The sequence below is a fragment of the Pholis gunnellus genome, assembly GCF_910591455.1.
Source record: "Pholis gunnellus genome assembly, chromosome: 22".
NCBI lineage: Eukaryota > Metazoa > Chordata > Actinopteri > Perciformes > Pholidae > Pholis > Pholis gunnellus.
Genome location: NC_136549.1, coordinates 5,754,176 through 5,770,110, shown reverse-complemented (window position 1 = coordinate 5,770,110; position 15,935 = coordinate 5,754,176). Strand labels below are relative to the sequence as shown.

General features: G+C 44.3%; 2 protein-coding genes across 4 annotated transcripts; both read right to left on the bottom strand.

The window, feature by feature from the left end:
• Window positions 1-6: 6 nt before the first annotated feature.
• On the bottom strand, window positions 7-7,577 carry cep83 (centrosomal protein 83; the record flags this gene model as incomplete). Of its 2 annotated transcripts, none has more annotated exons than XM_079183900.1 (16): window positions 7,327-7,577; window positions 6,013-6,219; window positions 5,181-5,331; window positions 4,879-4,971; window positions 4,514-4,645; window positions 4,176-4,427; window positions 3,951-4,082; window positions 3,031-3,145; window positions 2,219-2,363; window positions 1,935-2,084; window positions 1,499-1,574; window positions 1,256-1,413; window positions 1,033-1,162; window positions 743-846; window positions 479-668; window positions 7-144 (listed from the first exon to the last, which is right to left on the bottom strand). In XM_079183900.1, exons 2-16 carry the CDS (start codon window positions 6,210-6,212, stop codon window positions 7-9), a joined length of 2,166 nt encoding a protein of 721 aa, XP_079040026.1. In that variant the 5' UTR covers window positions 6,213-6,219; window positions 7,327-7,577. The 2 variants fall into 2 exon arrangements, with proteins under 2 accessions (XP_079040026.1, XP_079040027.1); XM_079183901.1 differs by lacking the exon at window positions 7,327-7,577 and adding an exon at window positions 6,416-7,000.
• Window positions 7,578-8,793: 1,216 nt separating this feature from the next.
• hcfc2 (host cell factor C2) lies at window positions 8,794-15,357 on the bottom strand. 2 transcript variants are annotated; one of them, XM_079183772.1, is made up of 17 exons: window positions 15,159-15,357; window positions 14,292-14,440; window positions 14,038-14,198; window positions 13,493-13,695; window positions 13,201-13,285; window positions 12,985-13,088; window positions 12,624-12,854; window positions 12,265-12,450; window positions 12,080-12,144; window positions 11,684-11,804; window positions 11,436-11,480; window positions 11,290-11,345; window positions 10,418-10,555; window positions 10,116-10,301; window positions 9,721-10,018; window positions 9,556-9,628; window positions 8,794-9,459 (listed from the first exon to the last, which is right to left on the bottom strand). In XM_079183772.1, the coding sequence occupies exons 1-17, from the start codon at window positions 15,322-15,324 to the stop codon at window positions 9,450-9,452; spliced, it is 2,277 nt and encodes a 758-aa protein (XP_079039898.1). In that variant the 5' UTR covers window positions 15,325-15,357; the 3' UTR covers window positions 8,794-9,449. The 2 variants fall into 2 exon arrangements, with proteins under 2 accessions (XP_079039898.1, XP_079039899.1); XM_079183773.1 differs by having other exon boundaries at window positions 10,418-10,552.
• Between the last annotated feature and the right edge of the window lie 578 nt (window positions 15,358-15,935).

The window sequence follows — 15,935 nt, the reverse complement described above, 5'->3', positions numbered from 1 at the left end:
TTCAGGTCAGAGGTCAGGCTGGGAAGCCATGTCCCGGTCCCTCTGCACCAGAGATCCCAGTTCCTCCAGCTGCTGCTGCTGGGCGCTTTCCAGGTCCTCCAGCCTCCGACGGAGCAGCGTCAGCTCCCTCTGATGCTGCTCCTCCTGCAGCACGGAGGGAGAAACAAGCCGATGTTACAACCGCAATATTAGCTAAATGTATGCAGACCACGTTATACCATAGTGCTGCATTTCACACGTCCTCCTGTAATGTGTTAGTTTCACTGTGGCGGAGCAGCTCTGCTTCTACAGTTTGTAGGTTTTATGATGACAGCCTGAGTGTTTTGCTGAGTTACATGAACATATGATTGAAACAGATATTTCATTTGTAACTCCGGATGTTCTACAAACTCTACAGTACATATAAAATACTGCTGCTTCAGTTAGCTGTTTTTCATTGCCACCCATCTACAGACTGATGGAAAAACATTATGCTTACCGGAATGTTGGCTAACGGCCCCTCAGACCCGAGGAGAACAAATGGGGTGGGTGAGGGGGTCAAGAAGACGGGGCCAGCGCTGTAGGTACCCTGACCGCCCAGTAGGAGACGCCGAAACTCGTTATGTCGTCGCTGCAGCTCCTTCATTCGTCTGTTAAGTTGAGCTTGCTCCTCTGAGAACGATGAACGTCTAGATAGAGAGGGGGAGTTTTAATTTGGGTTTCCTAATGTTAACTGGTAGGCTTTAACGTGTCTTAAGTTTACTTCTTTGCTGAAGCAGCTTCCAGCTCCAGCTCTTCTATCTTGGCCTCCCGCAACTGAATCTTATCCTGCATCCTCTTCTCTTTGTTCTCCGTCAGCGTTTTTCTCTGTGCAAAACACACACACACAAGTTATCTGTATGTTCCAAGTAGAAGAATTTGAGTTTCTCCTCAGACCTTTTCAATATTGCAATGTTAGAAATTACATAAACAAGCAAAGGGACACCAAGTAGCATGAAGAAACCCTTTGATGCATTCTCAAACTGCTGACAGTAAAGACAGTATGAGGAGCACCTTCTTCTGGGCCGCTGCTGCTCTCTGCAGTTTCTCTTTGGCCAGAGAGTATTTCTGCTGCAGCTCAGCGTCTCGCTCCTGCAGCTTGTGTTTCTCCTCCAACCACTCCACCCGATGGTCCTCCACCAGCCTGGTGGTTTAATTGAAGAGATATTTCAAAGAAGCATGACTTCATGGCTGTAATAATCTAACCAACATGAAGCAAACTGAGGCAGTACAGTACCTCTCTGCCTCGTGTTGGCTCCTCTCTGCCTGGGTCCGGGCCGTCCTGAGATCCTCCCTGATTCTGTCCAGAGTTTCTCTCAGTCGCTGGTTTGTCTCCATCAAGTCACTTTCAGAGTGAGACAGCGTCCCCAGCTGGACACCCAGTTCCTGGTTCTGCTGTTGGATCAATCAAAACTATTTATTATTTCAGCCAACTCCCCCTGGCTTTGCCAGCTGCAGGAACAATTACACTTGAACTAACCTGCTGTAGGTCAGCGATCTCTGCTTTCTGTCTCTCAAGCTCCTCAAGATGTGAGCTTTGCTGCTGTAGTTTGCTTCTGTAAGACACAAACTGTTTCATTAATGCCTTTTCAAAAGGAAAGCTGTTTTTAATTTCTCTTTTGTGTGACCATAAACCCAACTTCAACATTACTTGTCCTTGAAACCATTTAATTAGTGCAATAGACTGTGAAACTTTGGTATGGCTACAGAAACTGAAAAATAAACGTTGCCTTTTCCTCTCTAACCACCACAGACAGTGATTGCTGATATGTGCAGCAGTCTTACACTTCTTCTAAATGGATTTCAGAAAGTAAACTGTGGCCTCTACATGTACAGTTATTCGTTATGTAAAGAATGAGCAGCTTGATCTTCACTGGCTGTGTAGATTGTGTGACAACATTCAGTATGAAGCTGACCTCAGGTTCTGCAGTTCCCTGCGAGCGGCCTCCTCTCCTTGTTGGGTGACGCGAACACGTTCCTCCCATTCCTCCTTCTGGCTGTGATCTGCAGCGTCCTGCAGAGCCCTCTGCTGTTCCAGAGCAGCGAGACGGTTCTCCACCTCCAACCTAGCAGCAGAAAATAAATAAATCTGTTGCAAAATAAGGCATTTAAAATTCAACACCGGGCATCTTTCCAAAGCAAGACTTGCTACCAGGAGACTCGTATCAGTAACTGAAATAAAACAAAAGGTGATTCTCACTTTTCCTCGTGAAGAGTTGCAGTTTTGCGGAACTCCTCCTCGCGGGCAGACTGCACCTTCCTGACCAACTCCCTCTCTTTCTCCACGAGAACCTCCTTGTGTCGCTCCACCGCAGCCTTCAGCACCTCCACGTCTGTCTGCAGACCTGAGGCACACGAGTCACCATGAGGACCGGAGGGTAAAGGAAACCGGTCCATGTATTCTGTCAGAGACTAATGAAACATGTGGCTGGTACGGTTTTGAAGCATGGACGTTAACGGTATATATATATACACATCACTGTGCATTTGTATTTCTCTTAATATGTTGGTGCACTGGTGTGGCTACAGCATGGCATAATATCACCTGACTCAAAATCAATAAAAAACGTTTAATCTTTATACTTTTCTTATTGTCATCAACAGTGGTTATTTGCAGAAAACACGCAATTCAAATGAATAGGAAGTATTTGCTCTGATTAAAAGAAAACTTGAATTAGTACTTCAAATGTGTTAGGAAGCTAAACTGGTCATATTTCTTTCTCTTAGGTTTGTTCCTCTCCGACTTATTTTGGACTTGCAGGTGTTACAATTTGTGAACTTTAAGTCTTCTTCACTTACCGACATCATGTATGTGTGGCTGTGTACTGAAGTAAAGCTGTGGCCTGTGTCTATGGCAGCCGATTGGTCAGCACGGTATAGTGAAATTCATAGCAGTGCACCGTCTATACCTTCTACCCTAGAACAGTTGTTTTTTAGGAACACGGTCCACCTCTCACTGCAGAGTGTGCGTGTGCGTGTGCGTGTGCGCGTGTGTGTGTGTGAGATCCATACCGTCTATCTGGCCGTGCAGTGAGTCTCTCTCTCTCTCCAACTCCCCTTTAGAGCGGGCACACTCCAGTTTGACGCTGGCCACCTCCAGTTTATGTGAATGCTTCAGGCTGTCAATCTGAGAACCACCAAAAGACAGATTGGACAACTTCAAACCACGAGTAGCCGGTGAATCACTTGCGTATCTTAGGTTCAACTAGGTCTGACAGGACTTTAGGCACAATTCATGACCACACATTTGAATTCATTAAGGTGCATCGGATCAGCAGAAAAAAAAAGGAAGCAAATTAAACTTTTAGGGAACCGCCAACATGGATTACCCCTCACCAATGAGTCCTATTGGCCTATACAGATTGTTAGAATACAAGGCTCAAGACCACCATCATTTCACCGCCTAAAAGTCCAAATGTTATTGTACTTTGTGGTACTTTGCATGAAAACACACAGTTCAAAAGGATTAGGAAATAAAACAATACCAGCCAATTTCAATTATCGGCAGATAGGGGGGATCAGCTACTGTCTGTTACACCACTAGAATTCATGTTACAGGTCTAGTGTAGGAATTGGCGCCATCTAGTAGTGAGGTTGCAGATTGCAACCAACTGAAATTACAACTGTGTGCAGAACTATGGTGGCCGACCCAAAATCGTGAAACACTAATGGCCTTATCTCGAGCCTGTGTTTGGTTTGTCCGTTCTGGGCTACTGTAGAAACCTGGTGGCCTGCTCCATGAAGAGGACTCGCTCATTTTTAGGTGATTGTACACTAAAGAGAACATACTTATTAATAAAGTATTCCATTTCTGCCAATACCTCCCTCTAAATGCTACACACTGGCTCTTTTACACCATAAACTATGGAGGCAAACTAATCCTGGATGGACAAAAAGCCCAGACCGTGCTGTGTAAAACAACAACTGTGTACCTGACAGGTGAGAGAGTTGACCTCTCGCTCAGCTTTGTTCAGTCGTCCGGTGAGCTGGCTGTTCTGCTCGTGTGTCAGATGAAGCTCGCTCTCCATTCGCTCCAGCTGAAGACGCAACGACTGACGCTCCGCCTGTTACAACAACAACCAATCAGATCCATCACGCTATCAAGATGAAATGTGCTCATCCTAAACAGTGCGTCAGGTGAGTTATTGCCGTCTCACCTCCAGCGACTTCACTGCAGCCTGAGACTCCGTCAGCTGTCTGATCTGGATGCGTTGGACGCTCTCGGCCTGCTGGCCCGAGTTGTCTTTCTGGGCACGAAGCTCGGCCAACTCTGCCTCCAGGCCCTTCAGCCTCAGGTGGAGCTGGGCCTTCTCCCTCAGCAGGGCCTCCACTCGTTTCCCATCACGCAGTGTGTCTGAACCCTGGTACTGAGCCACCAGGTCCTCTCGGTCCTTCTCCAGACGAGAGATCTGACGGCAGCAGGAGGTGATTTTATTTAGTATCTACTTTTGTCTTTAGTAATCAGTGTACCACCGCAACCGAACAACAAACGTACCTCTGCTTCATAGCGGATCCTCCTCTCCTCCAGCATGTGAGCATGTTCTTCTCTCTGGTGGTCAAACTGGGACTTGAGAAAGGTGAACTCGTACCGCAGCTTGTTGTACTCAGACCTGTACTTCTCAGTCTCCTGAAACACAGAAACACGAGAACACAAATTACCCCAGGAATTAATCCTTAAAAATCAATTCGCATATCCATTTCTGACATCCATAATGACAAGAGGAATTGTACACTAAACATAAAATATAAGTAGATGGGTAGCAACTCTATCAATGACACCAGTGCTCTCTCTCTCATGGGTAATGTTAATGTAAATGTATTGCACTATCACACATCACGGAGCTACACAAACGGACTGACCTCCTCCAGTTTATTGAACCTCTCTCTGACTGGAGCCTCCATCTCCTGTTGCACCTGAGCTCTGAGCAACTCCAGCCGCTGAGGGGTCATCACCTGGTCCACACACACACACACACACACACATTTGTTTTGAGAAAGTCAAGTTGCAGAGATATTTTTTAATTTTTTAACAGAAATCAAAAAGTGTCCTTTTGTTTTGATCTGTGAACGTAACCCCTCATGCCAAAGGAGGTTTGGTCACAATCAAAGAGCAGAAGACTGTTTGGTGGTGTCAGACTTTCTGCCTCTCGGGTTTGGTTTACCTGCAGTCGCACCTCTTCCAGCTCCCTGGTTTTGTCCAGCAGCTCTCCTCGGAGCTCCGCCAGCAGCAGCTGCAGCTTCTCCTGCTGTGCCTGTCTGTCGCTCAGCAGACGCTTCAGTTCACCCTGAGCCTGGGTGAACTCATCCTGCAAGCTGCAAGAAAGACACCAGGTAGACATGGGAGGCTATGAAAATGTCATGTCACGATTATTATGGCCAAAAAATAAGAATTACTATATTATTCCAATAATCCTCTAAATGCGCATAAACCTCTTAAAATGTCACTAAAGCATACTGGAATTACTTCACCTTACATACGGTTAAGAAATAATTAATTGTTTTGCCTCACAGATGGGATGCACTACTTTTTAAAATGAAAAACATTTTTGGGTGAAAAACAATCAAAATATCTTAAATGAAGTCATCATGAATCATAAGGTCCACCTAGTCAGTATAAATAAATGATCATTTCATTTTTTTAAAGTAGCAACATTGTATGACTACGTATGACCCAACGTTATTGGGCGTTTTTCTTTTTTATATCCTGATCGGCAATAAAACCCTTTATCATCCCGTCCCTAACACCAGGACAGAGTGAGCACAGTACCAACAGATACCACAACGACATGGGAAAGCGTGCACGCTGACAAACAGAATTAAGTGCACCTTCTTATTACTACAGATTTTGCCCAATAAAAGTCATAGCCCATGTCAGTGTTGTTGATGATATGTGGTTATGGGGAAATTATTTATTGTAAATGACCCGCAACCATAAATGTTATATCTATCATATATCAATATATTACAAAAAAGAATATCTTTAATGAAATGTACCTGGCATGTTCAGCCTTTAGTGTCTGGTAGTTGGTCCTGTGGTTTTCGCACTTCATCCTCTCATCGATTAGCATCTTCTGCAGCTCCATCTCTGCTCCTCCCAGCCCAGCAGACAGGCCCAGCATGGCTGCCGACTTCCCCATCCCAGGCTCCAGGTTTGGGAGGATAGGTGCCAACTGGCCGAGGGCGGAGGAGGCCATCTCAGCTCTGCAGCAAAGAGACAGGCGGAGATAAAGAAAAGCTGGGTGAACGAAGCAAAGGAATTGCTGTGTGTATTTAAAAAAAAAGGAATAGTGTGCTCTCTGTTCTTAACAGAGACACAAACTGTCTGCACTCTCTCCAAGTGTGGAGAGGTGCTCTTAAAGGGCCAAAATGATTCCTGGCTTTGTTGTCAGTTAGTTACCATGGTGGCTTTGAGAGGAGTCCCCCAGCTACTCGTTAAATCACAACCTCTTAGCAATCAAGACAAGGCTCTGAATCAATCTCAAGTGATTAGTTAGCTCCATTCCCTGGCTTGTAGGTCTGCTGTGGATACGAAAGTCTGTAATTGCAACTAATAAACACTTTAACGACTTAACATCAAGCATCCACTCCATCTCTGGAGGTAAATGTTAGACCAATGTCATTCTGTGAGAATAAACTAACATAAATAATAATGTGTAGTTTCATAAGCAGACAAAAGATAAAACAGTTCAATAAATAAAGCTAGCTAGGTAGTTACGTTACCCTAAGCGTCACAAAACTAAATCGGAAAAACGTTATTCAACATTAACTTGTGCACTTTTTGTTTGTTTATATCTCTTGCAGCGTTAACGTAACCCTACATTAACTTACACCAGACATACGCATACAAAGTGGGCTTGTAAAAATTGCAAACTAACGTTTGAAATTGGTCAAGAGCATTGAGTTGTTTTTAAATAACGCGCTCTCGTATAACGATATGCTAACTAGCTAGCTACCATAGTGCGTCTGTTATCGGACACTCGCTGCCTTAGACATTTTCCTTGCAGAGGCATGACAATGCACTCGAAACAAGAAATTGTTGCTATGATTCAGACGTTTTTTTCTCAATGAAAATGCAAACATAACTACTATTTAAACTAAACTATGAGCGACTTGGACGACTAGCTAACTTATACGGTCAGCTAAACCGGAAATAGGAACTTCAGCTTGAAAACATGGCTAAAGTACAGCTGTGTACAATCAGCGCATAATTGGGTTACAAAGAATGAATTACGACACTATAAAGTAGTATTAAACAACACAGTCATTTAATGTATGGACTTTAGCAGTTGATTGCTGAAAGCTACTTACCTTTTGTTGAATTTAGAGCTTTCTTTCCTACTTTCTGTCTGTTTGCTTTGCTAGCCGGCGCTAGGCTGCTAATCTTTAGACTACAAACTGGGGGATCATGGGAATGTTTTCCTAAAGTGCATTTCTCTCGTTAAAGGAATGCCGTAAAAAGCTTATCAAGCGGCTATTTCAATCAACACTTTCATACTGGCTCTATATATATTTTGCTGTGTACTTATAGATATAACCGCATAGTTTATAACTACCCGCTACTGTAGAGTCGCGCTATTATGACATGTATGGAGGCCAACCCCGGAAGTTAGCGTCGCACTGGTTCACTTGACATTAGGGAAATAAAACATTTTTAACCAAATTTGAGTAACCAATAGTTACTAATTTATTAGCAAAGTGAGCATATCTGTGTATTTTAGCTTATTTTTAAGTGCACAGACTTCTAATATTACAGTCAATGGCACAGAGAAGTGAACCAAAGTCAAGTTATATCCACCCAAAAATAAACACACCTGCTCACTTCATGCATGTGCAAATCAGCCAGTGACTAATCGACATTTAACGTTACCTCAGTAATTATGAGGGGCCTTAATAAACTGTTGTTGAACTCCATCTTACTGGGTATCAGTTCACAGCTGGACACCCACCAGTTGCCTGAGAGGCCAGCCAATTAAACTGCTCACTCATCGTTACATACAGCAAATACTACAGATAATACAGCTATTATTGCACTTCTCAACAATAATTATTCGTATGTATATTTGGGAATATTGCAGTAAAAAAAGCTCCGTTTATATAAAAATAGACTTGGCTTCAACCAGACCACTGAACAGACCATAAACACTGCCAGAGATGATTCCCCCCACAACACTTTTTTTAAATGCTTTGGTTACTGCTATTAAAAAGCCAAATGTTGGTCATAATGTTTCATAGATCCCTGTTTACAATTCTATTGGTCCCCAATGAGAACATGGTCAGCTGCATTACACACACACTATATCTAAAATGATAATCTGTGGATAGTACGAGTAAATTGTACTCTTGGGGACAACAAAGTTTGAAACAGGGATCAATGAAAGTCTTAAGGGAAATAATGAGTCTGCAGCTAAATTTGATGTAGAATGTTAAATCTAAACAATACTCGTTGTGCATATCTTCTTCAACCTGTAAGTTAAATCTAGTTATTTTCATACACGAAGAGAAATGCTCTTCTCTGGAAGTAAGGAATCTGTTTTTTATAGCAAGAACATGAAGAGATGCAGCACTGGTCTCAATGATGTGAGGTCCAGTTAACAATCTGTCCACATGTGACTTCACTACACCGGTTAAAAAGGCCTGTAATAATCCAGAGTCCAGAGATGATGGAGGAGGATAGGGGAGATAATAATACTACTTATTGAACACTAAATGGTGAGCTGATCAAACCAGAGACAACAAGTAGATCTCTTCCTGTAATATCTGTGGCATTTTTGCTACTTTAATTAATATCAGAAACGTAAGTAGGGCTCTGCTCTTTGGTTTCAGTCAGCAATAGTTTTTTTTTTCTTACTTAAACTTGTAAAAAAATAAAATAAACACTACAAAATCATAAACAAATAAATGTGACGAAGCAATGTAATGGATAGTGAAAATGTTTGTAGTGACATATGTGTACATTAACAAAACACATCAACAAAGATCTTAAACCAAACCTGAATGATAGTAAATGATCCGATTGTAAAACAACAATAACATTCCGCTGTAGACACAACTGGGATTTTATAGCCTTGCTGTGTAAACTGGATTGTAAAAGTGGTCCATGCCAAAGAAATATTTTCTCTCTGACGTCCTGGTCCTGAAAACATTGAACTGTGTTTCATTCAAAACCATAACATACTTTATAAAGCATCATTGGCTGATGCAGTAGATCCCGCTTGTAGTTACATATTATTAGTTAACAAAACTATTTTTTAAAATAGCCACGTGGTGAAAGTTACTGTAAAAATCTATTTACAAGGCAATAATTCATAAAAAAAATAAATTAACAAAACTATCTGTGGGGAATATACAACATCTGCCTGGGGGTACTTTGCCAACTTCCTGAGTGCACACACCGTCTTCTCCAAAACACGGTGTCATAGCTCCAAACATATTCAACTGGAGCTGCAAGAAAACAGAGAAAGCGAGAGACAGTTCAATAAAACACATCCAATCTAGAAAGTTAAAACGAATAGAATCACGAGTGGTCTCTGTGGTTACCTGTCAGCAGCATCCTCCTCGGCCTCAGCATTGCCGTCGGCTTTGGAAGCAGACGCTCGCAATTTACTGAAATCTAAAAAGACAGAAACAGGACGTCGAGTCAAGTCGGGATCTGACCACAACAAACATGTGAAAAATGAGCAGAAAGCGAAAACACTGCTCCACCTTGAATCCAGCGGATCTGCGTTGCCGGGCCGTAGCCCTGCTCATTCTTAGCAGCGATGCGGAAGACCACAGCCGGCCGGTTGGAGGCCGAGCAGTCGATTTGGGCGTTATCCAGGTGGGCGGAGCCGACCGAGCAGGACGTCTTGCTGCCGCGGTAGATCCTGATGAAGGACATCTGACCCGGACGCTCCGAGCTGGTGGAGCGGCTCTTCCTTACCGCCATGTACATGGAATACTCCAAGATCCGGCCTGATGGAGAGGGGGGAGCCTCCCATGTGATGTGGACGGAATCATTGGCCTGTGCAGAAGAAGGATTATTAGGGAAAATGTGAAGACAACACCGACTCTCTTATCTTATCAACATCTTTTCAGTTTAAATATCTTTGATATGTCACCTTGGTTATTTTGACAGCAGAGGGCGCTCCAGGGAACCCAGGTTGGCAGGTCTTGAACTCGCTGACGGGGCTGAAGTCTCCCTGGCCAAAGTAGTTGATGCCTGCCACTCTGAACCTGTAGGTCTGACCCGGAGCCAGCTCCTGCTTCTCTCTGCTCTGATAGTCCTGAGGCCCTGGAAGCTTTCGCTGGAGGAAGAACCGATGAGGATGTATGGGTGAGAAGAAAGGGATGACCGGCATCTTCACGGAGACCCAATCAACACCCACTATGTATTACTGTATGAAGGTTGTTTCTTTTTTACCTCTTTAGTGTTTGGCGGCCGGCTGGTGATGGCTGCAGTTGCCTGGTCACTGTCAGCAGGTAGAAAGTAGTGGCTGACCTCAGAGAAGAGTGTTTTGAACACACCAACATCAAACCACACAGCTTCATCTGGATTCTGCTGGACCGGGAGGAGTTTAGAGTCTTAGTTAGGACCAAGCCAAGAAATCCAATAATTACTGTTCTGAGGGGAAATGATTAAGGGGGGAGGACATACTGAACACACTCGATGTATTGTGGCTCGTTCCACGAGGGACGTAGTAAATGACCATATTGCAAACATCCAGTACAAATATTAATTTTCTCTTCACGCCTGAGACGCGCTTTGGTGTTTTGCGTCTCCCGCGGCCCTCCTCACTCGCTCGCACGCACGCGCACGCCCCCCCCCCCCCGGGTGGGTGTGCATGCCGTATGAGCATGAATGTGTGTATTGCGTGCATGTTTTTATATTTGGAGTGAAGCAGGGAACAGGGAGGGAGCCTGAGAGAGTGAAAGAAGTGAAGCGCCAAAGCGAGTTTATACGTGTCGAGGTCGGTAACAGTGATGGAAGAAGACAGCCTCCACTCAGAAAAAAATGGTCAAACTAGCCCCCACGTTGTTTTGCGGTACGTATATATACTAGGTATTACAGTAAGAGCGTGTTAGAACTCACAAAAGTGATCTTCCTGTGAAAGTGAGGTTTTATGATTGACCAAAAATGGATTTCCAAAAAAAACAATCTGACTTGAATGACCTCTCTGATATGATTATAAGCATCAACGGGTTAAAAAAATAAAAATAAAATCAAGATATCGCAACATAGCCACACATATAGATGTATCATTTAAACACTATATCGCCCCGCCCTAATCTCACCTGATGTGTATGGGCGTAGAAGTCTGTTGTCTTGTCAGCTGAAACAGGTTGAGACTCTGTCAAAACAAAGGAAAGTCCACAGTAAACGTCACTTCAAAGGAGGGATGCCGTCTGATTTATCACTGACATTTGAGCATCATCTTTACCTGCTGAGCTGCTGACCTCTGTTGCTGATGTCTCCTGTCCGGCACCTACAACCAACACAACAAGACACGAGGGCAGCTCAAACACTGTGTGGGGAATAGAGCAATGTCTCTATAACTGGGCTAATACATTTATTGATGCAGGTGTATTAATATAAACATACCTAGTGCATCTTTTATTGTTTTTGACAATTACATTTGTGGAAGGACAAGAATGATCCAGTACATAATCACTTGAAAACAAGACGTACCGCAGCGCTGTGGATCATAGTCCTTCTCCGTCTCCCTCCCAGCACTCGTCCCTCCTTGAGCTTTGGTCTCTGCTGAGTCATTGGCTGATTCTGCCACAGTTTCCTGCCCCGCTGAGGCATCCTGAAATTCAGGGAGGAAATTAAAGCACAAGAAACTGTGCTGAAAGTGTGCCCACTTAGCCACGGTCGCCCCACATTCTAAACATGCTCAGTGTGAATGCAATGTAGAAAAACAACATCGTGACGGGTTCAAGTTCGATCTGAAAGAAAAGTACCGACATCTCTGTGGTTGGTCTGCTGCTAGATGAAATACACCATTCAGCATATCCGATGATAAAACAGGGGTGTGTTACTACATGTAGTAACCTAAAGCTTTGTTCAGTAAGTCACATCTACCTGGGCTGATGCTGTCGCTTCAATATTAGAGGTTCCTCCAGTTTGAGGCTGAAGAGACTGGACACCTGAGGAAGGAGAGAAGGCAAAATGTCACCGTAGTGCCACGAATATCCTCAGGAAGTTCCTCAGCCTGATAAACATGCTACAGATTCTTTCAGACAGCTGAACATATGCACTCTCCATACCTGCAGAGTCTTTCCCCTTCGTGTCCAGTCCATCTGTTCCAGTTGGATGGGCTGGTTTGGATGGTGGAGGCGCTGGCTGGATCTGAAGGATGTAGTGGTCTGCTGCCGCCAGGGGGCGCCACGCCACATGAAGCATGCTGACTGTGGATTTGATGAGTAAGGCTGCCTCTGGGGCGGCTGGTCGACCTGAGGACAAAAAAACAGAATATATTGAGGAACTGTAGCCTTTACTTAGTTTTTTTGTTTTCTGAAAACTCACACAATTTGCTTCAGAAAGTACAGCAATCAAAATAAAAAAGGCTTCAAGTGATCGATCGATCACTTGAAGCCTCTCTTAACAGCTAGTTCTCAGTCCTCACCTGTCTCCAGGTACCAGAGGTCCTTGCAGCAGACCTGGTAGTTCCAGCTCCTACGGTATCCGTCACGGCCGCTCCAGATGTAAAGCCTGGACCCGACAGTGGCAGCGCAGTGGCCGGCCCTGGCTTTGGGCCGACAGGCGTACTGGTCGTCACTCTGGGGTCCCTGGCTCTGCAGCTGGGACTCAATATTGTCTTGCTGCTCTGGGCCCAGGTTCTGCCAGCACATAGTGTCTGTGACAGGAGAGCAGGGCAGAAGTGAACTTGCTGGCCTCTGAATGATGCAGGATGATGCTCTCCAGGGCTTCACCCTGCATGAAAACTCTGACAAGAGCGTGGGATATTTATAGAGAAATGTACTGACCTAAGTTTAGTATACTTAAAGAGTCACTGCAGATGGATTCAGTTCCTAAAGCATTGTGTTTGTCTGTCTCTGGCACAGGAATCCAGCCACCAAAAACATACATCCTGCGGACAGAAGGGCACATTAGTTTGTCGAGGCTCGCCAGGTCAGGTGTCACATACAACCTAGACATCTGCTGTAACAGAGATATGACACCGATGACGACAGATCTCTCACTTGTTTCCAATGACACTGGCAGAGTGAAGGCTTCTGGGAAGTGGCGCGGAGCCCCTGGTTTCAGCCGTCGACCAAACCATTGTGTCTGAAGAACAATGATAAGGAAATATAAATATTACAGAAAATTGTTTCTCACAACATGCAAATATGCCTAGCCGACCACAGTTTTATATTTAATTCAAGGCACAGCAGCAAATAAGAGGATGTCAAATGTTTAAAAAATGTTTAAATCTTCCTTTCTGAAACTTGCAGATAGTCGACATAATCTGTCAAAAAAACACCACCACCCTACCGAGGTCGAGCTGCCAGAGGTCGTCTAACCGGCGTCCGTGCATCCCTCCAAAGATGAAGAGCTTCGGGGAGCCGAGGCCAGCGTAGGCAACCGAGGTGTGGGACTCCCGCGCTGAGGGGCCGCCACCCTTCGTCTCTGGGATGCTCCAGCATCTTGCCCCCGATAGCGACTGCAGCTCCAGCTCATAGAAGTCACTCATGTATCTAGGATGGAAAAAAAGGTCCAACTCATTGACGCAACTATCTTCATAGAGGTTTAAATATCAAACTGAATAGTCTCCACGCGGGTTCCACTGAATTGTGGATTTGCAACAACAAGTCACTTAAAGCTCATTCTGGATTCAACCCTGATTTAAAAAGTTATTATTAATGATAATTAATCAATCATTTCAGTCATATATCCACATTTTTTATTGTTTCACAAATTAAATCAATCAAAAATATAATCTGCAGACAACCAGTCTGCCCTGCTTTTAGGATTCACTAAAAACCCCAGTGTTAACAAACCCTTTATTAAATGTTACTTTGTGTGGATTTACACAGTACCTTGTTACATTGCCGTTGGGGTCTTCACTATCATTGGCCAGCCCTCCAAACAGGTAACACTTGTTACCCACAAGAGTGAGGCTGTGTCCAATCCGAGGGCAGGGAGGCAAACCGTTCCTGGGGGCTCTGGGCTTCAGCTTCTTCCACAGCCAGCGACTAGCCTGAGCCACACGGGACCAAAGTCAAGATTTGAAAATGTTCTTCTCTACAGCAACTGGGTTGGAATCACGACTGAAGAACTGCGACGGCATTACCTGAAGTTCATAGAGGCTGTTGGTGTATTTCCCAAACTCCACCATGCCGCCAAAGACCAGTATTCGGGTGCCTTCACAGACAAAGCCATGGGCAGCACAGCCGGGTGGGATGTCACCCCTCACCGCAGGCAGAAACCACTGCTTTGAGACTGTGAAGATGAGCAGATGTCAACCATTGTATTAAGACAGAACATCCTGGTGAATGCTGCTGTTCAGACATTTTATAAAACCTGTTCGCACACAATAACCCTTAAAAACAGAGCTATTTATGCAGTAGCTAAGATAAATATTACCCTAAACACAGCCTCACCACCTGAAGAGGACTTTTAATACTAATAGCAGTACATGTATTGGCTTAGAATGCACAATGTCCTCCATAGCTTAATTTAGACAAGATCCTGTACAGCAGCAAAGTACACACGTGTTAACACATTTACACCTAAATACAAACACCGGTCTTAAGCTCCACTGTGTTGTTTTGTCCCACTTTCTTCATTAAAGTTATTTTTTTTTCAGTTAATGCTGCACTGATCAAACATAGCTGTTTCTACTAACTAGTATGCTAAATGTGTTTGGCTCGTCTTTCAGTGTTGCCTGCTAACGTAACAATTAGCTAGTGAGCTAACGGAACGAGTAACGTTAGATTTCCGGAGGGGAAATACTTAACGTTACTGACGCTACCTACTCAGCTTAAGTTACGATATCCAGCTCAAGTTAGCGTTTAGTTTACGCAAAGAAAACCCGTAATACCGAAATTATGCTAAAATTGTCAGAGACCTATTAAATGAACCACAAAAGGCAAAAGACCGGGTGGGTCTTTTTGACCCCTGCTCATGCTAAAAACATTAGCCGCTAGCGTTAGCTTACCAGTGTTGTAAACATGGAGGTCCTCCGCTATCCCTTCATTTCCACCACCGAACACAACAACCAGCTCCCGTATAGCAGCAGCTCGGTGTCCGTGTCTGGACCGCGGTACCACTCCTGAGACGGAATGGACTTTCCTCCATTGCGGCTCCTCGGCACCAGTGGTCATCTTCCCGTGAGGGAGCCTGAAGTTTGGCGCTGTTGACGTTTCAAAGACGGAGGCGGGGTGAAGGAGGCGACGGGAGATTCAATCAGAGAGGTGGAAACAACATCTCACTCCGTCTCGTTTACCGGGTATGAACATGTATTTACTTGCTGATTCTATGAAATAACTCTGGTGATGTCACCAGGGTTACTTCAGTTCTACTTCAGTTTAGGCTTGGAAAATAAAAAAATGTAAAGGCCGTGTTACAAACTGGATACCAGGACATTTACCGACCAAAGTTTTTCGAAAGAGAGGGATACGAGATGGAGTTTTCCCAATAGAGGTGACTAAAAGCCGTGGTATCTCTCTGCAGCCGAGACTTTCACCGCTCTTTTTAATTTATGGAAGTGCAACACTAAATGGGTGGAGTGTACCCTTAAAGATGCAACGTTTTCCTGTCAATTGCAAGAATTAAAGGACACATCAGATGTTGACATGGCCTTTGAGCCACATGATAATCAGGGCAGTCCATAGTGCAGAGTTGGTTGAAACAGATCTGACTTCCGTCACGCACACAGTTCTTCTCAAACTGAAGACGCCTCCGTGTTATTTCCTTGTTAAAAATGGTTCTCTAT

Coding starts and splice junctions, on each gene's coding strand:
- hcfc2 (XM_079183772.1), bottom strand. CDS start 15,324: ATGACCACTGGTGCCGAGGAGCCGCAATGGAGGAAAGTCCATTCCGTC. Junction 11,346..11,435: donor AGAGGTCAGCAGCTCAGCAG/GTAAAGATGATG, acceptor TTGTTTTGACAG/AGTCTCAACCTGTTTCAGCT. Junction 9,629..9,720: donor GCAGATCCGCTGGATTCAAG/GTGGAGCAGTGT, acceptor CTGTCTTTTTAG/ATTTCAGTAAATTGCGAGCG.